This window comes from Penicillium cataractarum (genome assembly GCF_028827025.1).
Source record: "Penicillium cataractarum strain IBT 29864 chromosome Unknown utg000001l, whole genome shotgun sequence".
Classification (NCBI taxonomy): domain Eukaryota; kingdom Fungi; phylum Ascomycota; class Eurotiomycetes; order Eurotiales; family Aspergillaceae; genus Penicillium; species Penicillium cataractarum.
The window spans coordinates 5446099-5471771 of NW_026622737.1; the positions used below are offsets into that span (position 1 = coordinate 5446099).

At 50.2% G+C, this 25673-nt stretch overlaps 13 protein-coding genes across 13 annotated transcripts; 6 read left to right on the forward strand and 7 right to left on the reverse strand.

Annotated features, from left to right (window-relative positions):
• Positions 1-32: 32 nt before the first annotated feature.
• On the reverse strand, positions 33-899 carry N7496_001931 (TMEM53 family protein; the record flags this gene model as incomplete). Its single annotated transcript, XM_056694862.1, has 1 exon — positions 33-899. One exon carries the CDS (start codon positions 897-899, stop codon positions 33-35), a length of 867 nt encoding a protein of 288 aa, XP_056561591.1.
• Positions 900-1426: 527 nt separating this feature from the next.
• On the reverse strand, positions 1427-2733 carry N7496_001932 (polyubiquitin-binding protein UFD1; the record flags this gene model as incomplete). The annotated part of the gene is made up of 3 exons (XM_056694863.1): positions 1427-2281; positions 2349-2666; positions 2731-2733. The coding sequence occupies 3 exons, from the start codon at positions 2731-2733 to the stop codon at positions 1427-1429; spliced, it is 1176 nt and encodes a 391-aa protein (XP_056561592.1).
• A 245-nt stretch (positions 2734-2978) lies between these two features.
• On the forward strand, positions 2979-4328 carry N7496_001933 (GYF domain-containing protein; the record flags this gene model as incomplete). The annotated part of the gene is made up of 1 exon (XM_056694864.1): positions 2979-4328. One exon carries the CDS (start codon positions 2979-2981, stop codon positions 4326-4328), a length of 1350 nt encoding a protein of 449 aa, XP_056561593.1.
• Positions 4329-4562: 234 nt separating this feature from the next.
• Positions 4563-6087, reverse strand: rvb2 (RuvB family ATP-dependent DNA helicase reptin; the record flags this gene model as incomplete). The annotated part of the gene is made up of 3 exons (XM_056694865.1): positions 4563-5516; positions 5575-6021; positions 6079-6087. The coding sequence occupies 3 exons, from the start codon at positions 6085-6087 to the stop codon at positions 4563-4565; spliced, it is 1410 nt and encodes a 469-aa protein (XP_056561594.1).
• A 496-nt stretch (positions 6088-6583) lies between these two features.
• N7496_001935 (uncharacterized protein) lies at positions 6584-9721 on the forward strand (the record flags this gene model as incomplete). Its single annotated transcript, XM_056694866.1, has 1 exon — positions 6584-9721. The coding sequence occupies one exon, from the start codon at positions 6584-6586 to the stop codon at positions 9719-9721; it is 3138 nt and encodes a 1045-aa protein (XP_056561595.1).
• Positions 9722-9936: 215 nt separating this feature from the next.
• On the reverse strand, positions 9937-11088 carry N7496_001936 (uncharacterized protein; the record flags this gene model as incomplete). Its single annotated transcript, XM_056694867.1, has 5 exons — positions 9937-10275; positions 10335-10530; positions 10616-10740; positions 10808-10847; positions 10901-11088. The coding sequence occupies 5 exons, from the start codon at positions 11086-11088 to the stop codon at positions 9937-9939; spliced, it is 888 nt and encodes a 295-aa protein (XP_056561596.1).
• Positions 11089-11726: 638 nt separating this feature from the next.
• N7496_001937 (epoxide hydrolase family protein) lies at positions 11727-13115 on the forward strand (the record flags this gene model as incomplete). The annotated part of the gene is made up of 4 exons (XM_056694868.1): positions 11727-12000; positions 12057-12113; positions 12165-12362; positions 12415-13115. The coding sequence occupies 4 exons, from the start codon at positions 11727-11729 to the stop codon at positions 13113-13115; spliced, it is 1230 nt and encodes a 409-aa protein (XP_056561597.1).
• A 1991-nt stretch (positions 13116-15106) lies between these two features.
• Positions 15107-16450, forward strand: N7496_001938 (putative integral membrane protein Pth11-like; the record flags this gene model as incomplete). The annotated part of the gene is made up of 6 exons (XM_056694869.1): positions 15107-15310; positions 15372-15408; positions 15464-15531; positions 15591-15964; positions 16023-16093; positions 16158-16450. The coding sequence occupies 6 exons, from the start codon at positions 15107-15109 to the stop codon at positions 16448-16450; spliced, it is 1047 nt and encodes a 348-aa protein (XP_056561598.1).
• Positions 16451-17065: 615 nt separating this feature from the next.
• On the reverse strand, positions 17066-17509 carry N7496_001939 (uncharacterized protein; the record flags this gene model as incomplete). Its single annotated transcript, XM_056694870.1, has 1 exon — positions 17066-17509. The coding sequence occupies one exon, from the start codon at positions 17507-17509 to the stop codon at positions 17066-17068; it is 444 nt and encodes a 147-aa protein (XP_056561599.1).
• Positions 17510-18662: 1153 nt separating this feature from the next.
• N7496_001940 (aromatic alcohol reductase) lies at positions 18663-19802 on the forward strand (the record flags this gene model as incomplete). Its single annotated transcript, XM_056694871.1, has 4 exons — positions 18663-18701; positions 18770-19103; positions 19167-19345; positions 19398-19802. 4 exons carry the CDS (start codon positions 18663-18665, stop codon positions 19800-19802), a joined length of 957 nt encoding a protein of 318 aa, XP_056561600.1.
• A 229-nt stretch (positions 19803-20031) lies between these two features.
• N7496_001941 (uncharacterized protein) lies at positions 20032-20559 on the reverse strand (the record flags this gene model as incomplete). Its single annotated transcript, XM_056694872.1, has 3 exons — positions 20032-20205; positions 20317-20366; positions 20427-20559. 3 exons carry the CDS (start codon positions 20557-20559, stop codon positions 20032-20034), a joined length of 357 nt encoding a protein of 118 aa, XP_056561601.1.
• Positions 20560-20810: 251 nt separating this feature from the next.
• Positions 20811-21955, forward strand: N7496_001942 (fumarylacetoacetate hydrolase family protein; the record flags this gene model as incomplete). The annotated part of the gene is made up of 5 exons (XM_056694873.1): positions 20811-20838; positions 20909-21147; positions 21207-21522; positions 21580-21676; positions 21751-21955. The coding sequence occupies 5 exons, from the start codon at positions 20811-20813 to the stop codon at positions 21953-21955; spliced, it is 885 nt and encodes a 294-aa protein (XP_056561602.1).
• A 1478-nt stretch (positions 21956-23433) lies between these two features.
• On the reverse strand, positions 23434-25268 carry N7496_001943 (uncharacterized protein; the record flags this gene model as incomplete). The annotated part of the gene is made up of 4 exons (XM_056694874.1): positions 23434-23575; positions 23644-24320; positions 24384-24878; positions 25017-25268. The coding sequence occupies 4 exons, from the start codon at positions 25266-25268 to the stop codon at positions 23434-23436; spliced, it is 1566 nt and encodes a 521-aa protein (XP_056561603.1).
• Between the last annotated feature and the right edge of the window lie 405 nt (positions 25269-25673).

The following is a 25673-nucleotide window of genomic DNA, read 5'->3' on the forward strand; positions in this document are numbered from 1 at the left end:
CCATCGAACAAGGAACAGAGTAAACACCGGAATTACGATGCGGCTTCAGCCGGTTCCAAATACTCCTTGACAATGGACCAGTACCGCTCCGGTTGCGCTCTCATATGGCCAACATGCGGCGTTCCTTGGAATTTCTCACGACGCACCACCCAGCCTGATGTTTCCGACTCAGATGCATGCTTCTCCACATCACGCCAAGCAACTAGATCATCTGCATCGGAGTAGATATAACAACGGGTGAGGACCCCCTTAGCATTGGCAGCTTGCACGAGGCTTGTATCATTGATCGCCTTGCGGGCAAGGCTGACCGCATCTGGAGACCGTGTGATTTTCAGAAAGATCTTGATCAGGACGAGCGTGATCCATAGAGCACTCTTGCCAATCAAGCGGAAGATCCACAGCTTGGGCAGTGCGTAAGAAAAGGCCTTCATTGCGGCAGAGGTGCTCGCAGTGCCCGGAGCACTATCGATGATCATTGAAGAGATCGGTAAGGGATTCCCCGTCGCCTGGTGGTATGCTTTGAGCAAATGGGTAGTGCCGAAGAGACCGCCATTCGAGAAGAGGTGCATAAACACGGGAGTCTCAGGGGTCACCGAGGCGCGGAGGGCTGCCACCGCAGGCGCAACTCGGGCCTGTTGCGCGCTCGCCGTGGAACGGAAGAAGAAGTCATTCGAGGAGCTGCGAATGAAAATAACTCGTGCTGAGGGTGCCATGCGTCTGTATTCAACGACATACTTGGCGAGCGCGCGGGGCGGGGCGTTCATCCAGAAGGCGATGAAGATGACCGGCCGACCATCTTGCGTAGTTGTGTCTGTTGGGTCTTGGATGTATACTGAGGGTCCCAACTTGGTGAATGGCGCCAACGGATTTGGAGGAGGAGTTGTAGGGTCTGCTTCCATGATGGACGTCGTACGGCTTTTTGAGGATGCTCGGCTTGGATAGATTGAAAGGAAGTCTTCGGCCGCAGCGATCGCCAGGCTCTCAAGCGAGGTCAGTGTATACGAACCAATGCGCAGCAGTCTTGCATTGTCTCTCAATTCAGAGTGAGTGTACCAGCTGTAATGTGGAATTTACTCAAGAAATTGTCGTCTCAACGTCCACTGGACAACTCATTCTAAGAGTCTATACTTCCATCTGGTTCATATGCCCCCCGCTTAAGCCGAGGCTCGGATCGTGTCAAGTTAGCTGGCTGCATTTTCTACTCCATTGGAATTGACAGTACAAGACAGATTGATAAATATGAAAAATAAGTTTATAATATCTTGCAAGTTTTGAAATAAGAATGACACCCAAAAAACGCCTGATCCTCGCTATGCCAGCGTAACGAAATTCCCCACCACGCGGTCTAGAAGCTCTCGTCTCTAGAGATTTTCATCGTATCGTGCAAGATTGATAGTTCATGAAAGGTTGCATACTGCAAGAAGATTTACCGCTTGGTGCTCCCAAGTGTGCGGCCGCTTGCCTTGCCCTTCTGGCTGTCAGCTTCGCTCCCTGACGTAGGGGTGGCCGATCCACCAGTGTCTTTTTTCTTTCCGCGAAGCGTCTGACCGATTCCCTGGAATTTGGGCTGATCTTCAGGAACCACCTGCCCATTCTCATCACGGGGCTTGGCAGGTTTGATCGCGTATCCAAAGAATAGCTGATTGGGAGGTAGTCGCAGAGGCTGAGGGCCATTGGTCCTGCGAACAGGCGGGGGATGTTGAGGGTTTACAGTGCCGGGAGTTGGAGTGCTCGCCTTCGGCGTGGGGGCTTTGCTGCCCTTCTTCGCGTTAAGACGCTGACCCTCTGACAAGAAATTGGAGGACACAGCCCGGGCTCCAGCAGCGGCATCGGTGGACTCGGGCGCGATGGCGGCGTAGTTGATAGACTGTGCCATACTTCCCTGAGGATGCAACAGTCCACCCGCGGGAAGCTTCCCTCCACCGATGGCACTCCCAGGTGTGCTTGTACCACTGGTCCGCTGCGGCTCTTCGTATCCAACAGGCGCGGCAAAGTCAACTTCCAAGTCGGTTTCCAAAACCGAAATCGCATTTTTAGCCCCAGAGGGTTTAGTCTCCAGGACAGCCATCTCGTAGACTTGATCATTATAGGAAAACGTGAACACGTCGCCCTTGGTAAGACAGGAGAAGTTCCGGAACGCGTTTTCAAGAACGGCTTTCGGGTCGCTAATGTCAAGGAAGGCCGTGGACTGTGCTTGGAGCTTGATGAACTGGCCAGGGGGAAGATCCGTGGATTTGATCTGGAGAAGGTCACCAGGCTCCAAGAGCAAGGTTTGCATGAGCTGTAGAAGCGAAGCTATTGTCAGTACTTGCTGAAAGCTAGCAGCTCCATAAGTTACTCCCACTCACCCAGAATGGTAGGTAGATTTTGCCCTCCTCGGCAATAAACTCAAGAACACCTGCATGGGTCATTCTCTCCTTGGCACCATTGTGTAGCTCGAATAGCATAGGGTATGTGATGTGAAGGCGTGTAAGCTTGTCCAAAGCACTGGGCGGCATGATGACCTTGCCACCATGGTTCACATTCTCACGCTCGGGGCCAGGCAGCATAGCTACTGGATAGCACCGATAGTATTCATCGAAGCGACGGGGGGCTGCACCTGGCCGCATCATACCGCCACCAAGGACACCTTCCATGGGGTCGTCGGACCAATAGTCGGGTCGAAACTGTAGCTGTCAGAGGGAGCTCAAACAAGGAGATCGAAAGATAAAAATGAGGCCTGAAGCTTACCATGATCAAATCACTGTCCTAGGTTGAAGCAGAGTGGAATTCAAAGCTTGATGGAGAAAGAAGCTATGTCAAGAGATAAAGGCCACTACTGTGGGGGTAAGTTGAACATTCCGCCGAGAGTGACGCAAGGTCGTTCCGCCATGTTTTTGCCATGATTTTCCGCTCCGACCCCAGACAGTGTCGCAAACTCGACAGCTACAGCTGACTCGCTCCCTCGTTCCTCATTGTTAAGCATTGTGTCAAGGACTATGGCAAGCTCATACCCAAACCCTAAGCGAGCTGGTGAGGATTTCACTCGCACCCATCACGGCCAAGATGAGCTTGAAGGTCCAGATAGCAAGAAACCCCGATTCGATCTTCGCAACCCCTCCGCACTCGCACCCGATACTCTCGACGAAGACCAGTTCCTAGACGCCGATGAGATTGGAAAACGTGGCCAAAAAGTGCGTCGCAAAGCAGTCAACATTGATGGCTACGACTCAGACAGCGAGAATGAAGGGTTCTCAGCACGCATGGAAGAAAAGTCTAAGCGCAAGCTCGAGAAACATGACGCCGAGGACGACGATATGTTCGCCGAGCTACAGGAGGACTTTGGCGAGGAAGAGATTGATGCCGACGAAGCGATGCGCAAGAACAAGAAAAATGTCCGTTTCTTGCGAGACGATGAGATCGAGGGCCAAGATGCATCCTCAAAGGGTGGAAAAGCATTGCACGCGGACCTGAGCAAAGGCGCCGGCGAAATAGATCTCGAGGAAGATGAAGAAAGTGAAAGCGACGTCGGGGAAGAGGAGCGCGCCAAGATTGACACCGAATTGGACGAGGAGCTCGGCGCGGGCGCGAAGAAAAAGAATGCGCCCCTGCTTGATGCTTTCAACATGAGTGCTGAGCAGGAGGAGGGACGGTTTGATGACCAGGGCAACTTCGTTCGCAAAGCTGTCGATCCAGATGCTGTCTACGACTCTTGGCTAGACGGCGTGTCCAAGAAGGATATCCGAAAGGCAAAAGAAGCCGCCGAGAAGCGTGACGAGGAGAGGAAAGAAAAGGATCGCATCAACGACAGTGTTCTGACAGCAGATGTCTTGACGACCATAATCACACACCTTGAGCGTGGTGAGACGATACTGGAAGCCCTGGCTCGACTAGGAAAAGGCCTCCAACGAAAGCCCAAGTGGCAGAACAGGAAGAAGAACAAAAAGAACAATGCCCCGGAAGACACCGAAATGACAGATGAGAACCCCGACGAAGTCAACAGAAGGAAGGCGATCGACTCTCTTACCGGTGCTGCGGATATCCTCATGGGCCGAGGACAGCCCGAAATCTACGACACGGAGCGCGAGCTCTTGACTCGGCAATACCGCAATGAGACGGGCGAGAATTGGGTTGATCCACCAGCTATTTCAGACGACGGCGAGTCCGAGCAGCGACCTACTATGTGGGAGTTCCGATGGGCTGATGCTCGCGATGGCGGCGATGCTCATGGCCCTTACGACGGCGCCATGATGGAATCGTGGAAGGGCGCTGGCTACTTTGGCGAAGGTGTAGAATTCCGCCGAGTTGGAGATACAGGACCATGGAGTCAAGCAGTGAGCTTTGTGTAAGACTAGATATATGCCAACAGGGTCTCAATCCATTCCAAACAAAAAAAAAGCACAAATATCACCTCAGCAAGCGCCAGTCCTTATCATACATCATTTGATGTGGCAGAGCATAAAAAGCAAGAAATAAAGCACCCAAATCCAGTGAAGTTTTTGTTGGACCCGCTAAACCATCCGCGTTGGTTCATATTAAGCCAGTGAAACACACGTCACGGAGAGAAGCTGGTGTCCCCCCTATTATGAAATCTCCATTGCATCGCCGTTGGCGGTAGCAGTGAAGCTGACGACTCCTTGGTCACCAATGAATCGTTGCTCATATTGGTTAACAAACTTGACACTGCGGCCAGGGTCGTAGAATAGCCGGAAGCTGCGCTGAACGTCGTCGATGCTGACCTCCTTGGCCTTACGCTTCTGGCTCAGAAGATGAGACGTGGTGATGATGTTGCTCGCGTAGCGAAGATTTGATTCTTGGCCGATCTTAGTCAGAAGGGCAAGAGCATCTGGCGAAACATCAATCTCCTCCTCCTGGGCGCGAATGGCTAGAATTTGGCGGATCTCATCGGCAGAGTATGGCTGGGTACTCACAATGACTACCCGATCGAGGAAGTCAAGGGGCAGTCCGTGGGGGGATGTGTATGTGGTACCACGAATCTTAGCCTGGCCGCGGTTGCTTGCCATAATGACGATGGGGGCGAGCTCGGCCTCCAGGGCGCGATTGATGTAGGAGAAGCATTCAATGTCCAGCATGTGGACCTCGTCGATAAAGAGCACGCCAGGAATAATCTCTGCCTTGCCCTCCTCCTTCCACTCCGCCACCTTGGTATTGATCTGGTCACGGACTTCGCTACGGATCTCGCCGGTGTCGCCAGAGAACAGAGCCAGGAATCCTTGTGACCGCGAGTTGATGACATCAATCTCATGCAGACTGACGGTGTGAACGATCTCCTTGCGGACCTGCAGCTCTCCCTCGGGGCACTGAACAAACTTGGTGTCGGCGCCCATCGCGTCGTAGTCGCGCGAGCGAGCGTAAGAACGGCCGAGCTTGGTGATCTTACCAGACGACTTATCGATCGAGATGACATCGCCGGCCATCACGCGTTCTTTGGTCATCGAGTCGATCATCTTGGTGCCCATGTCGTAAATCGTTTCCATGTCGGTGGTTTTAATCGTGAGCTTTCCTTGTTTATTGCCCTGCGTGTGTCAGCATGCGCCAGTCCGTTGATAAACTCAAACTTCAAGCACCACATACCCCAGTGACGCTACGGTCGATCTGAATCTCCACAACTTCACCCTCGATGATCTCGCTCTCCTCCTTGATGCGCACACCGATTGATTTCCGGAAGGCCTGGGTGAGAGCCTCTGTTTTGGACATCTCCATCGAGAAGATCTCTGACGACGCGAGCATTGTGAAAGGAACATCAGATCCCAGCGACTGGGCCATACCCATTGCGATCGCAGTTTTGCCAGTGCTAGGGGGTCCAGCAATCAGCACGGCGCGACCTGCGATCTTGCCCTCCTTGACCATCTGCAGAATCACTGCCGCAGCTTTCCGGGCCTTCTCCTGGCCTACGAGACCCTGAGAAGTACCCCGAGGCTGTAGCGAGTCCGCATCGACACCAAGGCCTCTGATATGCGAATGGGCGGCGATGAGGTTGAGACCTCGGAGCTCCTTGCTCTCCGCAACGGTGGAAATTGGCTGCCCGAAGCCGACAAGTTAGCGTGGGAAACAAAAAGGATAGAAGACGGTACTTACAGCAGCCATTGTAATTGAATCTTGGGAAATATCTGACTCTGAATTGGGGATGGAAGACCAGAGTCAAAAAGCACCAGAGCTCCTCCGAAGAAACAAAGAGATCGCCGATCAGGAAGTGCACTGGTCTCACCGCCCGGCAGTAAGTCAATCAAAGAACTGATCTTCACTTCACCAGACGACTTGATAGTAAAGCTTCAGCTCGACGTTTTCGCTGTGAACCTGTTGTGACGAGTCGACTTTTGACTCAATCAGATTAATCCCCCCTGAAACTAAGCGCTATCTGCGGGTTCCCGCCAAGTCCTCACCGCATCGCGCATCCCTCAACACGCGTTTGCGTTGTGCACTCTACGCGCCAGCATTTTCCCGATAAGTATCGCTAGGTGGTCTGGGATCCCAGAGGCCTTTAGTTTTCATATTCTGTTCACCCAGGAGTTACTGCTGGCTGCTATGTACCTATCATGAAGTCCAAGCCTTCGCCTTCTTGATCAGTTCATTATCCAGCACCATGGATATTGCCACAGGAGACCAGTCCCCTTCAACCTCGACCCCCGGACTGCACCACCCTTCGGCAGACCCTCGCCTGGGTCGCGCCGCTCAGAGACCTTCCATTTCAACCTCACATCTTCCCGCCACTCGACAGACGCCGACCTCAGCGCAGACCCCAACTTCCTCGCGCGCCCCAGAACCTGCCAACCAATCGGTGGACCGAACATCAAAGACAGATGTCTCTGAGCGGATCGGTGACCCCATGTCACCCGTCAACCAGAATGCTCCCACAGTCGACTTTAGTCACATGGTGCCTATTCTCACGAGGTTTTCGGAACTTGCCGCCATTAAAGGACTCAGGGAAAAGGAGAAGGCTCTATTACAGGACGAAGGTGCTTCTATCAAACGACGCCTGGAAAAGGCCAGGTCAAAAGACGCTTTCCCGGTTGTGATCGAGGGTATACAGGCAGAAGAAGCAGTCTCTCAATCCAAAATACGCAAACTCCAGCATGATATCGATGAGAATGAAACCGCACGCCAAAAGATGGCCGAGTCTCTTCGAGGCTTTTTGCGCCAAACGCCGCTCCCTATTTCCTCCTCCAATCATACTCCGACCTTAGCACCCGGCAGATCCCCCGATGATGAGACAATTGCCAAATTGGAAGCTGAGAACCGGGAGATGAAGGCCGAGCTGCGGGAGCTCAAAGAGTTGATCGTCCAAAGAAGCCCTGGAATCCCCGCCGGCACGCAGGCTCAACTTAATAAGCTCGAAAACTCAGTCAACAGCCAGTCCATGAGTAATCATGGCACTAATAAGAGAATTCGGAAACTTGAAGAATGGAAAGAGGGAGTGGACACTGGGGTTATCCAACCACATCTGAATAGCCTCGAGAGGAGCCCGGCTCAGGCTCCAGATCTGGAACCACTGCGACAAGATGTACAGATGGCCCATGGGAAAGCCGCTGAAGCGCAGGAAAGGGCCGAGGCTATGGGTGAACGCGTTTTGGTCCTCCGGCGAGAATTGCAGTCTCTCAGAGACACTTTTGATCGAGACTTATTTGCCCGACAAGAATTCGAGAAGACACTCAACGCCGTGAAAGAGTTTATTGAGCAAGGCTCAGATCTCAAGCGCAGACTAGAATCCATCGAGAAGGAACGCCTCGATCTCAAGGGCGCCGTCGCCACCGCTAGAGAGGCCAAAACCAAAGCCCAAGATCTGGATACACGATATACGACATATATCGACAGAAACAATGGGAGGATAGCCCATCTGGAGTCAACAGTTCGACAATTGGAAATAAGAGACAAAAGTGTCCCAGATGTCGAACCTTCACAACCCACAGAGGCTCTTGAAAGTGTCAAAGATCGCATTGCGAAAATCGAAAGTAACCACGGCTCAATGTGGAACAACGTCAACATGCTGATGCTAGACAGGCCTCAGGTACTTGAATATTGCAAACAAGTACCGAAATGTCTCTCCGCAAACGAATCCCTCGTGGCTGCTGTTCGATCTTTGGAACTACGATACTCCAACATCAACACGGAACATCTCGTGAAAAGCATGGCTGCCGCAATGATGGAGATGTATCCCTCCATGTCGCAAACTCATGAGCAAGTTAGCCAACTCAAGAGCTATTGTACGAAGGAGATTGCTGCACTCAAGACAGCAACGCAAAATGTCGACCTCGCATCCTTGGATTCTAAGTTGAGCCAGCTCCGCGACGAAGTCGCCAACAAGTTGCTTCACCTTAACACTAGTGTCTCTGACCAGGCCAAAAGTATCAGCGAGCAGCTAGAAGAGACCTGGGAATTGAAAAATAAATTCCAGACCCAGTCTGACGCTTTCTCGGAACTTGGTGAATCTATTCCACAAGCGCTACAACAAGTGGAAAGAGTGACCGAACTGTCAACAAAGCTGGAAGCGTTGTGTGATGACCTTACATCGCTGAAAGCTAGTTTCGAAGATCGGGACGTTACAGAAACGGTGTCCGGGCTCTCAAAACAGGTCGAAACCTTGACCGTGCATGTTGGTTCCCTGATCGTGAAGCAAAATTATCAAGGGGTGGTGAAGAAAGTCACAGAGGTCTCGGAAAAGCTTACGGACTTGGCTGCAAATTACCAACTTCTGGAAACAAGGCTGATAAGGCAAGAGCTAGCTGACTGGAAAGAAGTGGATGAGCTCAAATCTGGCCATGGGAATCTCCTTGAAGAGCTAAAGGCCGTGAAGACCAGGGTTGAAAGTCAAGATGGGATAGAGAAGATGAGCGCGGTCTCTGAAAAACTCAAGTCCGTTTCCAACGACTTGAAATCTCTGCAAACCAAGTTTGACAAAGAGCTGCGGTCACTGGAAACCCGCGTGGATACCTTGGGACACAACGAGGAGCTGAACAATCTCAAAAGTGAGCTGCTGACCCGGATTGATAAATTCCAAGCGGTTGTTCAGTCAGGCTTAAACCGCAATGCTCCTGGGGACGATGTGACCAACCGAGCAATTTCTAACCAGCCGAGTATATCCGGCTCTCTTGGGGATCACTATCGAATCCTTGGTAGTGCAGCTCGAAGCCAGACTGGACGTGGACATGTACGAGACAGGCCTTCCATCTCACGCACCGGAGGAGATGGAGCGATTGCGACAGCTGACTCGTCCGGACCATACTTTTACGCCTCCTCAGACAATGAGATTGATAGTTTGGAGGAATTGGGTTCTCGCGATCGCAGCTTACAGTCCGTCTCGGAAGACGAGATCGGTCTTCTGTCCAATCAGCCAGCTTCATCTGTCGATATGCCAATAGGATTACAGATCACCGAGAATGAGAATGGCCATCACGAATCACGATCGTTCAACAAACGTGCTCGCCAAACGTCTCCTTCGGATATTGCAGACGCAGATGATCAGCCCTCTCCCCAAGCCGCGACGAGAGAGATACCCATGGCGTCTCGGGTCACCGAGAACGGGACGTCTAGGAAACGTCCCCGTCAAGGATCTTTTTCGGAGGATGAGCGTCGGCCTCGGCCAGTGGTTCCTGGCCTTTTCGCCAATGGTACCGGGTCCCCAGCTTCCTCCACATCGGCGGCCGCAAAGAAGGCAAAGAAAAAACAGGAGAAAAGGGAGAGGAAGGAGCAGAGGAAGAAACAAAGACAGAGCTTGCCCAACTGATCTTACCTTTTTTTTCCCAGCGCAGGGGCTCTATCGTTATGATGGCCGCGTACGTCAATCCCCCTTCTTTCATGTTATATTATTTATGAACAAGATACATTGTAGATATTCTTCAGCCACTTCTTTCCTTTTCTATGATCTATAGTACATGGTACATGTAGCACTAGGATGATCCTAAGAATTTGAGTACCGCTGCAAAAATGATTGTTAGATCTTCATTTCAGCAGTCGAGGACGGGAGTCAAAATTACCTTGCCGGAATGCCTCCGGGTTCTCAGAAATAAGCCAATGACCAGCATCCACATCGGCAATCTGAGCATTCGGGAAGAATTTCTTGATCGCCGGGATGGTCTCGTCGGTGACATATCGTGATTTGGTACCTCGAACAAAGAGTGTAGGCCCCTTGTATTGCTTGCCATCCGCTTCGGAGAAGGGGAAATCTGCCATGTTATCGAGCGAGTCGCCAATGACGGACAGTGGCACGCGGAACTTTAGCGTATTGTCCTCCTCCGAGCGGACGAGGTTGGTCAGAAGGAATTGTCGGATTGGGAGGGACTAAACGTCATGTTAGTCAAGGAAGATATTCTGGCGATTAGAGCAGAAATTCTCCTTACCTCTTCATACTCCTCGAGAATCTTGTTGGCGTCGGATTGCTTGGATACCTTTGCCTCCTCTACGCGCTGCATACCTCGGACATACTTGGGGAAGTCGCTCTTCAGCGCAGCATTGATGGGAGCGTTGTCAACGGGGATTAGGCCTGAGACGCGCTCTGGAGAGCGAAGTGCCACAGTCATGGCGGCTTTGGCGCCCCTTATTCAAAGTTAGGACCGGGGAACGAGAGAGGCTATGCGAACCAAGCAACCTTGTTCGCAGAAGATATCGAGGGAAGACTTACATGGAGTGACCGATCAGAACACATTTTTCTAGTTTTTGCTGCTCAATGAATTCTTGAACATCCTCAGCCATGACGCTGTAGTTGTGCTCTGGCGCATGGAATGATTGTCCATGATTGCGCAGGTCCTAAAGAAGACGAATCAGCATCGTGGATTCTTCCTGCTATTGCTTTCGGCAAATGACTGGGACGCACCAGAGTGTATATGCGGCACTTCAAGTCTCTGGTCAGGGCTCTATACGGCTGTTAGAAGATAGTTCTTATCCGCCGATGATGTTGTAGACATACTTGCTGATGCTGCGGTTATTCTGCTTGGACCCGAACAATCCATGCAGGAACAGGATTGGGTCCCGAGAACCGGCTTGCTCGTTCTCAGGGCCATAGACCTGATAGGCGAGTTCAGCGTGATAAACTCGCGCCGTTGAGAATGCACGAAGCCCGAGTGAGCCTCGCACAGATGCGCGAGCAAATAGCATGATGTGACTGGCGATGTTCAATGTTTATCGGAGAACGGAGAACTGGCCGTGGATATTCTTGCAATCGGGAAACCCGGCGAGGCTGACTAAGTAGTTCTCCGACCGCTCCAGGAGTCCATCTATGAAAAATGGGATACATTATAGCAAGATTTGTGTCTCTATATCAAATTCTGGGGGTAATCTGATTTAAGTAAGAGCTCCATTCACTTGTTTCATGTGGAATGAGGCTTCAAAAACAAAATTTGGATTAAAGGACTATGATATATGCGTTGCGAGATACATGCCTTCTCAGATATATATTGAGGCGCCAAGAGGCAGCACTGGATCGTGCTATAGGTGTTAGGTGCAAGTGGTCATTAGAAATCTAGCCATATATATCTTTACCTTAACCGAGCTCATACATCCTTCTATTCATGACCCCATCTGCTGTTATCATCTGTAAACTCGTTACAGCGGGAATGCCAAGACATGGCGGGGATAAAGATACAAGGATTCGAAGGATGACGGCCTGTGCATTTGAGGAGAAACGGGGCGGATGACATCGACGATGACAAATGCTGGGACTGAACTAGAAAAACAATAGATTTCCAAGTCGGAGGCTACTTCGAAACTTAGCAAAATCAACCTTTCACTCCACAATGTCTTCCCAGGTGCAACCTTTCACGATCGCAGTTCCCGAGGAAGAATTGCAGGATCTCCAACAGCGCCTTCAATTAGCAAAATTTTCATCTCAGCTCGAGTCGTCAGCGCAAGACTCGTGGGATTTCGGGGTGCCAGTCAGTGAAGTACAGCGACTTGTGAAATACTGGAAAGATGGGTTTGATTGGCGGAAAGCAGAATCTCGTCTAAACGAGCTACCACAGTTCCATACTGATATTGAAGTTGACGGATTTGGGGTATTGGATATTCATTGTAAGGCTTCTATGGTACATGGATATCTGATGTTTTACTCAAGCAATTTACTGCAGTTGTCCACAAAACCAGTCCTGTCAAGGGCGCAATTCCTCTTCTATTTAGCCATGGATGTAAGCTAAGGCTTCCCTTGGCTTCAGAATTGATACTGATTTGAACACCAGGGCCAGGATCCTTTATTGAGGTGACAAAACTTTTGTCGAAACTTAAAGGCGAGAATAGAAATCCCGCATTCCACGTTGTGGCTCCCTCGCTTCCAAACTTTGGGTTCTCTTCTGGAGTGAATCGTCGCGGATTCGGCCTTGGGCAATACGCTGAGGCTCTACATAAGCTTATGCTCAAGCTAGGCTATAATCAATATGGTGAGTCTTGTTTTAAACTTCTTGGCAGTGTTAGTAATGAGTTACGTTATAGTCACACAAGGTGGAGACTGGGGCTTTTGGATCACAAGAAGCATCGGCCTTCTCTATCCCAAGCACTGCAAAGCTTCACATGTCAACATGATCGTTGCTCGACCTCCTCAGTGGAATTCTAGCCCTTTGCTGGCTCTGCAACATGCCATAACGCCCTATACAAATCGAGAGCGGGACGGACGCAAGCGATCTGAGTGGTTCGATCAAGAAGGATACGGATACAATATGCTCCAAAGCACCAAGCCGCAGACCATCGGTGCTGCGCTCGCAGACAGCCCAGTGGCTTTGTTAACCTGGATCTATGAAAAGCTCCACGACTGGACGGATTCGTACCCCTGGACAGACGATGAGATTTTGACCTGGGTTTCCATCTACTGGTTCTCCGAGGCGGGACCTGATGCAAGTGTGCGCATCTACTATGAAGCTTTGCATGCCGAGTCTGTATCTGGGATCACATATGATCGATTGAGGTCTTATATACTGGATGTAAAGCTTGGACTTGTTCATCTCCCTCGGGAGATTTCGGTTGTTCCGGCGACATGGGCTGCTGCGTTGGGTCCGGTCGTAAGACAGAGTGAGCATACACACGGAGGTCATTTTGCGGCATGGGAGGTTCCGGATGCTATCGTTCAGGATCTTTGGGCGATGTTCGGCGCGGGAGGTCCTTGTTATGGAGTAGTTCCTGACAGAAACGGGTATTGAATACCCCCTCTCTAGACCGCAATGCAATGAAGTTCACGGCCTGAAATGTTCGAGGCCTTTGCGCACTTATTGTGTCGATCCGTTGGCAAAGCAAGGTCGTCATAGCGAGTGATAGCGATGCGACCGTACTTTGGGATTTGTCTTCACATTGGAGTCGCTGAAGAAAAGAAGGGCGCGACTAGGCATATGACCAACCTTATATTGACAAGGGAATAACTTCAGTTCGTTGGGTTCTGCTCTGTGATTTACAATCGAGGTCAATGCTGAAGCTAATATAGAATATCTAACTATTTTGAGGAGGAACCTCTGCATTTTTAACACAGCCCTTGCATGAACCTGGGGCTCTAATTCTCCCGTATTGATGCCGTGCTTGCCGATTCCTGCGGCTGGGATTCGGCAGTTGTACTGATGTTGATCACGAAAAAGAGAGCACTGGGCGAAGGATAAGGTGCAGCCAGATATCATAATTTGATCGCCACATTCATATTTTTGTGACTTGAGGTTGTGCAATAGCGTGGGGGCTAGACCCGCTGGGCTGCTGGATGTTGGCGACTACACGCAGACGACGTCAAAAAGCGAATTTGACCACGGCCTCTTCAGACTATTTCTGCACGTAGAGAGAAATACCCCACTCCCATGAGGGGCATCGACGCTGTACGATCATACTAACACATCTCCCTCGGAGCTCAGATGATGGAAGGTTGTACATGTTGTCAAGCCACCTAAATCAAAAAAATAGTGTTCAATTGTGAAGAGTATCGCCTTGGCCATGCACTCGTTCCAGTAGGAACGTTGATTGAATCCAATGGGGTACAATATGGTATCCCTTCTCAACCATCAGGGTTCATCCCCGAGACATGACCAACTGAAGCCAAGTGTAGCGGGGAAGATCGACACAGCAGAAAGATCTGCAATGGAATAACTAAACAAGGTAGTAAGCGATCGTAGCTGAATTGACTTCACCTTGGGCGGAAGACGGGATGTATTCCGGACATGTAACGGCTGCTGCTGTTATCTACTGCCATGCGATTTAGTGCGACCGAGGTGTCATATTTACAATTTTTCATCGGACTGGTCGTCTTCGGTCGCGCATGGATGAGCCTGCCGAGCCCCGGCGCTATTAACGTTTTAGTCGACTTGCAGTCAATATCTCGCTAATCTAGAATTTGATTGGTTCCAATACGCCGGGGATGCGATGAATAAACTGCACCATCGGCATTTGCCTGAGATGTGGGGTTTTGACGACCATAGGGCTCATGCGACTCATCGATCCTCTCTGGGAGATCTTCTTGTGTACCCAGGAAATGTACCCGTGTTTAGAATTTTCCCTAGACAGCTCTATTGGCCCCTTGCGGAATCTATCGGATAGGGCCTTCTAGGGACGGGGTCTGACCGTTGGATTAGACTCGCTCCTCGCATGTTCATACCTTGGCTACTTGGGGGATTGTTTGGTTGCTGCCATTCGAGCTCACTTATTATTTCCGACCAATCTGAACCATGCCGAGAAGAAATGCATCGCTCTCTATCAACTTATGCGTCATTTGCGCGATAAATGCAGGACAGATTGCTGTGCAGCAAAATAATAAGTCTGCGGTGCATGATGTGATACATCCAAGAGCCGCGGTCATGATGGCCCGCAGCCTTCCATTGTGACATGACGATGGAAGCAAGATAAGTAGCCCAAGGCCAGAGCATACAAAATAGAGTCAAGAAGAGATCCGTGTGGCTTTATTGATCTTGAACCATCCCTTGCAAAGTTTGTCTCAATCCCCCAGCATCTGATCGGCTTGATTGGTGGCTTTGCGCCTTTTGAGTATGCTCTTGATATGACAGATCTAGAGAAACAACAATAGCCTTTCTCCCCGCTTTCGCCCCTTCCCTCTAAAGCGACCTTATTTATACTAAGCTTAAGCGATTCCAAATATCTCGGATGATTATTCCAAATCATTTCGGCTGTTCTTTCCTTTGCTCTGCTTACCCGACTGTCTGTCATGTCGTCGTCTCAGCAATCCTCCGGTCACACGTGGACTGAGGGTGATTTTGAACACCCTAATGAGAAAATTCGCCACTCTTTGATCGTGGCTCTTGTCTTTGCGTTTACTTTGCCTACGGTCGCTGTTGGTTTGCGTCTTCTGGCCAGAAGGATTACTGGTAGTAGACTGTTTTTGGACGATTATTTGATTCTGGTTGCTTTGGTAAGGCATTGATTCTTTATGCTAGCTCAGAATAATAACTGACTTGGGATATTTATGGTAGCTATTCAAATATGGATGCTCGACTGGCGTGGTCATTTGTGAGTAAAGGAGTTGCATCGTGAAAACCGAGTCCGATACTAACTGAAGAAATAGTACTTTACAATGGCCTGGGCTCCCATATTGAGACAGTTCCAAAAGAGAATGTCGAGCGTTTCTTTAAGGTACATCATCCCCCAGATCTACTGGCTACGTAAAGAACAGTGAATCTAACCTTTGCCAGATTGGCTGGGCGAACCCATTCGTCTACACTGCCAACGTGATGTTCATTAAACTGTCAATCCTGGCTTTGTATCGACGCCTATTTTCAATCAAGTATATGCTCTTCGGCGTCTACTTCATGGGAATGGTGGTTATCCTCTGGGCTGTGAGCATCTGGGTCGCCGCCATTCTCAACTGTATCCCAGTGGCCAAATTCTGGGACCGATCAATTGAAGGAGCCTGCATCGACCCGGACAAGTTTTACTACGGCACTCAGATTCCTAATATCATCTCCGACGTGATTATTCTGCTCATGCCTCAGGGAGTTGTTTGGTCTCTCCCGGTCGCCAAGTCACAGAAGTTTCTCCTATCTTGCGTTTTCATGGTTGGCGGACTGTATGTATCCCCGCGGCGAGCGCTTCAGAAACGAGCAAAGATGCTAATAAATCTACAGGGCTCTGATCTTTGATATTGTTCGTCTGGTGGCTATGCTTCACCTTACCCAGCAGGGAGACGATATTACCTGTAAGTCTTCTCTGCAAACTCACCCATATCCCATAAAGTGCATTCCACTTACAATCCCGTATAGACTACCAAATGCCCGTCGTCATGTGGACTTGCACGGAGGCCGGTGTAGGTATCATTGCGGCATGCCTGCCAAATCTCCGACCACTGTTCAAGACTGGAGGCCGCGGCTTCTGGTCGCAGCTCCGATCTCTCAGCCATGGATCTTCAAAGGCCCATTTGAACAGCGACAGCACCGGTACTACGAGCTCGAGTGGACACAGGAGTCTGCGAAAGGGACCTGTTGATTCATGCGTCGCTGAAGAGGGGATCGAGATTCATCGTTATAGCACTATTATCGGTGAATCTGAAAAGTAAGGCTCCCAAAAATGTGGGTTTTCCATATTACGAACGATCTGCTTGTGATGGAGGGAACTATGAGAGATGGCATGATCTTCAGGACCGGAAAACACTGGTGGCGTTTCTTTCATTCTTTTCTTCTGAGATACTCCCTTGAGCAATACTGTTTTAATTATCATGCCGATGGATTTCGTTAGTTAGTCTATATACATCCAAACTTGGCGATCAGCGCCTATTCTTACTCTAGCAGCTCTTTATTCCTGACTGGAACACTAAGACCAACGAGCCATAACCACCGCTCTTGAGTGACCCTATTCTGGATTGCAGCTGGAACGGGGGCACAAAATGAACCGTCCGGAGCTTTGACATTTGTTTTGTTCAAGGGACTGCAAAGTCCCATAGAATTCAATCTCCATAGATCCCATAGGAAAATACCTAATCCCCGAAGTGCTAAATTATCTTCCAAATCACAGGGATAGGAACCAGATAGCGTCAGATTCGTTTTGACGGCCCGGAAGACTTGACACTGGATTCCTGGCATACAAGCGCTAGCTTTGCCCAGCTTCCATGTATCCACGCCCACAACCATGGGGATTGATCGTGCGGGCCAGATAGGGTGGTTTACTCCAACGTTCATCTCCAATGACGGGAATATGGGAGGTAGAGCTCGTCAAGGGAAAAGTAGACCTGGTTCGACGCCACTAGATTCTGAAGAACGTGTGCAACTGTCTGAATCTCCTCTTTCACAACTTGACGCATATCTCCCAGGGGGGCATAGAGTAGACTCTTTTCGATCTCAATTTGACTCCAGTTCCAGCCGCCCCAGGATGATCCCTGCGGGTCATTTGACTGTACAGGCTCAGAAGATGTGGCGCGACGAAGGTCGGAGAATACTTGCAGACACCAAAGCGCGCGGTGAACGCGATAATCCTCAATCCACGACGATTGCGCTAGTCCATGCATCTCCCATGTTGGGGGCAGTATCGAGCTAGATCCACCGGCAAGACGCAAGTTGTCGATCATTATGGAGATGACTGCGCAAGCAAGGCGTTGTATCTGAGCAGCCACTCCGATCATGCTCCGGAGTGTATTCGAATAAGAGGATTGATCATCCTTCCACGCCTTGATAAAAGCGGGAGTAGGCCGCGTGCGCTCATGATACTCATGAAATGAAGTGCATTGAAAGGTTGGCGTACGTATCAAGGCCGAGGTGCGAAAGAGCGAGTCAAGTCTCCAAGTATTGGAACAATGAGCTAAAAGGTTCTCGGTGATTCGAAACGCATCTGATTAAAATATTTCTCGGACCCGAGGTGAAACAAGGAGGAGACTGTGTACTCCGACAAAATCAGCTGCATAATGCAATATGAAAGCACTATCTCGGTCGGCAATTTGTAGAAAACATCCATGTCCGAGAAAAACACGGACGATCCACGTCACAGTCAGCGTAGTCGTGTCTGGATTTCGCGACGTGACTTGATAGTATTTTCGTGAAAGGAATCCGTAAGGCTGTTGCAAGAAAGGACTTTCGGGGATGTACCTTGAGGTTCACGGAGCCCCGAAGTGTGTCGACGTCGGGAAACTGTCTTCGGGCCAACTTTCCATCGTGTTAATTGACGAGGCTTGGCTTCGTGCCAAGCGAACTAGAGCCAGCTTGGCCCGCTCTTGAGGCTGTGAGCCTCGAGGTCACTAGTTATGACATATTTCTAGATGCCATCTTCTACTGTTGAGGTTAACAGTAGAACAAAAATTGTATGAAAACGGTTAAAAGTGGCCGAATAACTAACTGCCAATTCAAATGCGCTGTCGAGAAATCTGCTATAATATTTAGCACATCACGACGTATTTGAATTCGTGAATGAATTTCGCTGCTCACAGGTCAACATTGCTAGGTTCAACTGAGCATTGACGGAGTTTACGATCGGTTTCCGAAGATGCTTGATGCAACGTCGGTTTTAACTGGGATCCCAATCCCGCTGGACTAGCTGGACTAGCTGGACCCTGGTGGTGGGGATTCTCGTGTTTCTCGGAGATAATCTGCACGGGCGGGATATCTCCGTATACATTATCGATCCCTGGACACAAAAGCATCAAGGAAGAATTGAACCCTCGAAACACTTAAGAAGTGCCAAATTCCTCGAAATTACTTGTATTTAAGCTGATAGTTATTATCTTTTGATCATAAAAACGTGGATTGTACTTGTTTATATGCAATATTTCCTGTGATTTAATCATGGCTTCCAACTATATCACCAACGTTGCCATTGTCGGAGTACGCCATGCCAATACCCTCTACTAAACCCACATTTCAAGCTTGAATACTAATATTTGACCATCCAGGCTGGTGGCAACTGTGGTAGTTTCATGGCGGAAGCCTTACTGAAAACCGGAAAGCATACTATCACAGCGCTTACCAGAGAGGGTAGCCAGAGCAAGCTCCCATCCGGAGTGATCTCCAAGTCCATTGACTACGGCAAGATCGAGACTATTGTCGAGGCTTTGAAAGGCCAGGAGGCTCTTATCATCACAGTCCCTGGTCAAGCACCTGAGGGTACGGAGCTAAACTTGGTCAAGGCCGCTGCTGAGGCGGGCGTGAAATGGATTCTGAATGATTGGTGCCCGGACACATTGAATGAAGAGTTGGTTCGGGATGTTAATATTTTCCAACCTAAAGGTGAGGATTGAATCGGAATCATATGGACGAGGAAAGTCTTTGACCGTTGCTTTGTTTCCGCAGTGGCCATCCGCAAGTCTATCAGTGACCTTGGAGTTAGCAACTATATCAGTGTGTCGACTGGCTTCTGGTATGAATGGAGTTTGGCAATCCCGGTGGCGTATGGTATCGATTTAATCAATCACACTGCGACCTTATTCGATGAAGGTGATGTCAAGATCACAACATCGACCTGGCCTCAGGTAAGAACCCTATGCGCGAGTCGCTTTCGCCAATGTTTTCTAACCGTCCTAGGTCGGTCGCGCCGTGGCTGGTATCTTAAGCCTACCAATCAAGGCCGAGAACTCTAAGGTTTCTCTTGAGAACCTTAAGAATCAGGTGGTTTATGTCAAATCTTTCACTGTCAGCCAAAAGGACATGCTGGAGTCTGTGTACCGAGTTACCGGTACCAAGGAAGCAGACTGGACCATCACCAAAGAGTCATCTACTGAGCGGTACACCAACGGCTTGAAGGAGATGTACGAAGGTAGTCGTGCCGGATTTGCGAAGATGCTTTATACTCGGGTGTTCTACCCAGATGGCTGTGGTGATATTGAGCACAAGGGTACGATAAATGAGCTGCTTGGTCTACCGACGGAGGATATCGATGCAGCGACGTGGGCTGCTATTGACCGAGCCAAGACCATTCCCTGGAGCTGAAGTACCAGATGTCTGAGGAGATTGGAGTCGATCCATGACGATAGGAATGGGATTGGATCGTCTCTGAGTGCGGACAATCAGGTAGACTGTCTATAGCTGGTATGATGGCAAGATGGATGGTAGTGTGAAAAGTTATAATTTTGAGAAATCCCTCTAAATCATCAGACATGGTATTCGCAACAAATATACATCATTGTCATCTCTCTATACATATATTCATGTCCAGCATCTAGCTGTCCAGCAGCGGGGGGACCTTCTCGCAGAGGTACTCCACGATGGCATCGGGGCCACGCTCGACCTGGAGACCGGTAGGGATAGCGTGCAGCTTGATGTTGGGGACGATCGAGCGGGCGATGTCGTGGATCTGCTTGGCCTCCTCGTCGGTCCACATGGAGGCACTGAACTGTGTGGGGGGTTAGTCGGAGATCTCGCCGAGGAACGGTATCGGAGCTATCAGGGTATCTGGGACCGCGACTCGGATATTCCGAGTGGGATGGAGATGGAGTGAACGTACCAGAACATCGGGCTGGTGCTCCTTGACCTTGTCCTCGACCTGGTCGATTGCTGCAGAATTGTTAGCTTGAAAGATCTTATGATTGATAGCTTGGAGCAAATGGTACTCACCGTCGCAGTTATCGACGTGGATGATAGTGTAACGGTCCTTCAAGCTCTCCGCAACGCGGCCGATGAGGCGCTTGGCGCGCTCAGGCGCAGTGTTGACGGTGACAAGACGGAAGGGACCCTTGGGAGCAGACATGGTGATGTGAATGATTAAAGAAAGAAAGCCGTTACCGACGCGAGATCGCGGGGGGTTTTATTTCCCAAGTGACCGCGTTGCCACTTCTTCCCCACATTCCACTTTTTTGTGGGTGGGAAGTTGCCCCTCCGTTCTCGGCTTTCCCAGCCCGTCGACCCCCGGGGTAGAAATACTCCGCGCATCGCGATAAAGAAATCATTCTTTTCTTCTTTTCTTGAAATCCATTCTCCTTTTCATACAACTCTTCAATCATGTCTAAGATCGCATCCACTTTCTCGCGTAAGTTGCGACCTCATCGATATATCGTATCGCGACAAAGACCGAGCCAACTGACTGACTGTTCCTCTAGGCCTGGTGCGCTTCGTCCCCAAGTCGAACCCCGCAAAGGTTCTGATCGGTGAGCCCGTTGATCCTTCGCTGGATGTTGGCTTGGCCGTGTACCAGGGCAAGGAGGTCGCTGTGCGCCCCTTCTCCGGATCGTCCGTCCTGAACCCGGGTCAGGTCACCGGCTCGACCGAGACCATCGAGCGCATTCTGTCTCCTCTGGCGCAGTCCGAGGTTGGATCTATCCGATGCGTCGGTTTGAACGTAAGTCATGCGCCAATTGAAAACATTGCGAAAAGAAAAAGAGACTAACACTATGATAGTACGTTTCCCACGCCAAGGAGATGGCCCTCCCCATCCCGGATGTCCCGACCCTCTTCATTAAGCCCTCGGCTGCCCTGGCCGATCCTTTCCCGGCGCCTACGGTGCTGCCCAAGATCACTCAGAAGGACGGCACTGGTGATTATGAATCCGAGATGGTTATTGTCATTGGCCGTGATGCCAAGGACGTGCCCGAGTCCGAGGCATTGGACTACGTTCTTGGATACACTGCTGCCAACGACGTGTCCAGCCGCACATATCAGATGAACCAGAGCCAGTGGTGCTTCTCCAAGGGCTTTGACGGGTCCTGCCCCATTGGTGAGTGCAAACAAGAATCTGGATCTGATAGAGCTTCAACTAACCTGAGTGTCATAGGCCCCGTTCTGGTCTCCGCTGCTCTGATCCCCGATGCGACTAAGCTTCACATCCGTGGTCTTAAGAGTGGCCGTGTCATGCAAGACTGCCCTCTTACGTACGTGAACCTCCATCCCCATTGAGATATAAATGCAGCGCCAGAAACACAAGCTAACAATGACTCCAAAACAGTGACCTCATCTTCAACGTCCCCCAACTTATCAGCTTCCTCTCCCAAGGCACCACTCTGCCCGCTGGTACCATCATCCTGACTGGCACCCCTCCCGGTGTCGGCGCCGCCAAGAATCCCAAGGAGTTCATCAAGGCCGGTGACGACTTTGCCGTTGAGCTGCTGCCTCACGTCGGTACCTTGATCAACAAGATCGAGCACCAATAAATATATTCAATGAGAATCAATGAATGAATCGTGATATGTACATAGTGGAAAAAAATGATAGATATTGGATCTAAAACAATCTTCTAAGCTCTTCTTCTTGTTCTAAATGATCCTATAATTATACTTCCAAACCCCCAACATTAGAGTCTACATATTCGCAAATATAGATAATGTTCTACTATTCAATCAGGTAGTCCATCGACTGCTCAAATGCCACACATCGAACCCCCCTCACCCACAAGCAGCGGAAGAGATCTGTTTCGTCCACGCCCTTACCATCCCGAAAACGCCTCTCACGTATACAGTCTTCCAAACTAAGGAAGTGACATATAGAAAGTAATGAAACAACAAGTCATGCGTTGAATCCTTCAACCCAGGAGCCCTTGTCCTAGAGATATCCACCAATCAGCGGTGCAGGGTGGATATAATATTTTCCAATGGCGGAGTAAATCTGTTCCGGCTTTGGACCGTGGTCGGCGGGTGTCAATGTTGCCAAGAGGAAGCACAGGGATGCGAGCTTCGGAGCTTAAGATTGTATCTGTTTAAGGTAATTGAGGTTGACCATTCCTGTGACATTATATCTGGATATTTGGAGATAATTGGAGAATGGAAATTAATACATTTGTAAATTATTCCTGTCACTCTCTCAAGTGTATACATTCCTTACCCAATTTCTAGCTTTGTATGTAAAGACCGAGACCTCTACATACAATTATAGTCAATATACCTCCTCATTAAGCTAGCAATGCACTTCGAAATTACTCTTAATCAAACCAGGCCATCTAAAGCGGTAGAACCCGACCTCAAAAGCCGGTCGTCGCATGTCAGAGCTAGCTCGTATGACCTCTTTTGGACAAGGCCAGGGGCCCGTCCCGATGGTCGCGCTACGGCATGTGTTCGGCTTCTCCCGGTAGACTTCCCGATCGGCTTCGTTGGTGCTGCGGCTTTTCATTTATGCCGGAGGGTCTAGTCTGGGTTTTTTTTTCTTGATGCTGTCAGTTTTCTTTTTTGTTTACTGTTCTTTTCTTTCTTTCTCTCCTTTTAAAGTTCTTTTCGACTTTTCTTTTGCGCTGTGCTCGGTTTTTCGGCTTTTTGTGTGGCTGCTCGAGTTTTGCTGATGAGCAGAAGCTTTTGACTGCTACACACAGTGCTGACTGACCTAACTAACTTGACAAGTTTGGATTGGCAATTATTTGCTACACTTTCTTCCACAGAGCTTTGATCATCCACGAAAACGTTATATATTCACGCCATGACATCGATCTATATACAGTTGGCAGACACCTCCCGAGTCGAATGCCGTATCCCGAGCCGAGTCCAATCTATCCGTCCCGATGCCGATTTCTATATGCAAATTCTATCCTCCCAACCGACCAATCTATGATCAAAACAAAACACAAAGTCGCGTGCAACTTCGTCGAAAGGGAACATATCACGTCAACTTTCTTTTCGAAGCTACGGGACCATCGAACACTTGTTTACTCTTCGTTTGCGCTCCGACGCCAGATAGCTCCACGCCAGTGCAGGACGATAGTTGGGACAACGCTGACGGCGAAGACCATCGCGCAGCCAATTCCAGAACTGGGTGCGACACCGACAGTCTCGAACATGGGCGAGAACCTGCGAAGGGGAATCCGTTAGTCACGACGTTCGCATATACGGGAACAATGTTGGTGGAAAGAACATACCAGAAGGGACCGATGAATCCCCAAATCTGTCGCACAAAGGTGATAAACACACCCACGCTGGCAGCCTCTTGGGGGAAACAGTCTACGGCATAGGTGATCATGACGGTGGTCACGAGCTGATTTCCAGCAGCGCCAATACCTGTGCCAATGATGGGGGATACACTCCAGTGGCCGGCAGGGGACTCCTGCGTGCAGACCAGGAAGACAACGATACCGATGATGACCAGGGCAAAGCCAAAGTAGCTCAGCCACAGACGGAATTCTGGGTCGGGCTTACGGTCCAGACGGTGCTGACGCTGCTTCATCCAGTAATCGGATAGCGCGCCGCCCATCTGCTCACCGATCAGGGATCCGATGATGGCACCCAGGAATTGCAGACCGAGCTGTTCGGCGTTGAGTCCGAACTTCTCTTGCAGGAGTTGGGGAACTTCGACGGTCGCGAGGATGTTACCCCACAGGAAGCACATGGCGTATGCACAGGCGGGGATGACGATGGACGGGCGGCGGACCATGGTCAATGGGCGCACAAACTCCCACAAGGTCAGAGGAGTTGGGTCGATGCGTCGGAGAGACATATATTCAGTCTTCCAGCTAGGCTCCTCGCGATCGACACCACTGCCAATCCAACGGGTCTCTGGTCCGAAGAACAGATACAAGATGAACTGGCCACCGTTGATCTATCGACACACCGTCAGCCATTCGGACGCTTACTAACTCAATCCTCATGATGCAGCACTTACCATAGCCAGAATCCAATAGATCCAGGTATAATTCAACCGGTAGGTCACAAAGCCGAAGATGAACGGACCGATCGGGACTCCCAGAGTGACCATCAAGGTCCAAATACCCATGTAACGGGCGCGGTCCTTCTTGAAGGTGGTCTCCATCACGATGGCACTACCAATGGCCGAGGCAGGGGAAATGAAGAAAGCCACCAAGGCACGGCACGCCGCTACGGATGCATAAGTCGTGCTCTTGGCACAGCCAATGTTACAGACCAAACTGAGGATCAACGACAGCAGGAAGATGGGCCGACGGCCGAACCGGTTGGACAGAGGCTTCCAGAAGAGCGGTGCACCTCCCAGAATGGCAATCTGCAGAGAGGTCAAATAACTGGCCTGTTGCAGAGTGACACCAAGATCCTCTGCCATGTTGGAATAGGCGGGGATGATGGCAGCAGCGGTGAATGTAGCCATGCAGGCGTGGAATGCCACCAGGATTAAATTGACCATTTTCTATCATGACAATGCTATCAGCTTTTCTTGTTTCATTCTCTTACCCCGTTTCTCCAGGATGTGATCCATTGTGGATAGGGTTTTCGTGTCTCTACCATCCGGATAACCCGGTATGGTGGGAAGGGATTTTTTACTAACCTTCCATTCAGGCCAGTTGTAGGGGTCGGCAGGTCCCATGCTGGGGATAGGATCGAGTTCCAAAGTGCCATGGCGTTCAAGGAGATAATCTCGATGGGCTTTGGGAAGACGAGCAGCCACAGACTCCTCGTAGGTGGCCGCCCGGCCAGCTCCTGCACTCTCGACGAGGTCAATGTCGGCTTTGGTACCCGGGTTCTCCTCGAACTGGTCTACGGCCCGAGACGACGACGGTTGCAATTCGAGAGACGGCATGTTGGCGATGACCCGAAGAGGATGATCAGGATAGGGAAAAAAAGAGATGCTGGCAAGCACTGGATGTGCCTGGAAGCCCTTCTGCAGGGAGAAGGATGAAACGACGGCGTTGATCAAGATTCCCCTATCAGGTCGTGGTTCCCTCTTAGGGCTTGTGGGATGGAAGATCAGAGGAACAGGAAGAAACTACAACGAAAATGCCACCAGGGCAGAGGAAATGGGAAGATGGATGGGGCCGGTGAACCAAAGCAGGGATAGAGGGAAGACCTCGGAATTGAAGGTGGAATTGGTTGAACTGTACCAGGAGTTCTGTAACGAAATGGTTGCAAGTGAAAAAAAACCGAATGGCTTGGCGTGTCGCCAAGGGCCCGGTGAGTACGCATAAGCTTGGTGTACGCAGCCACC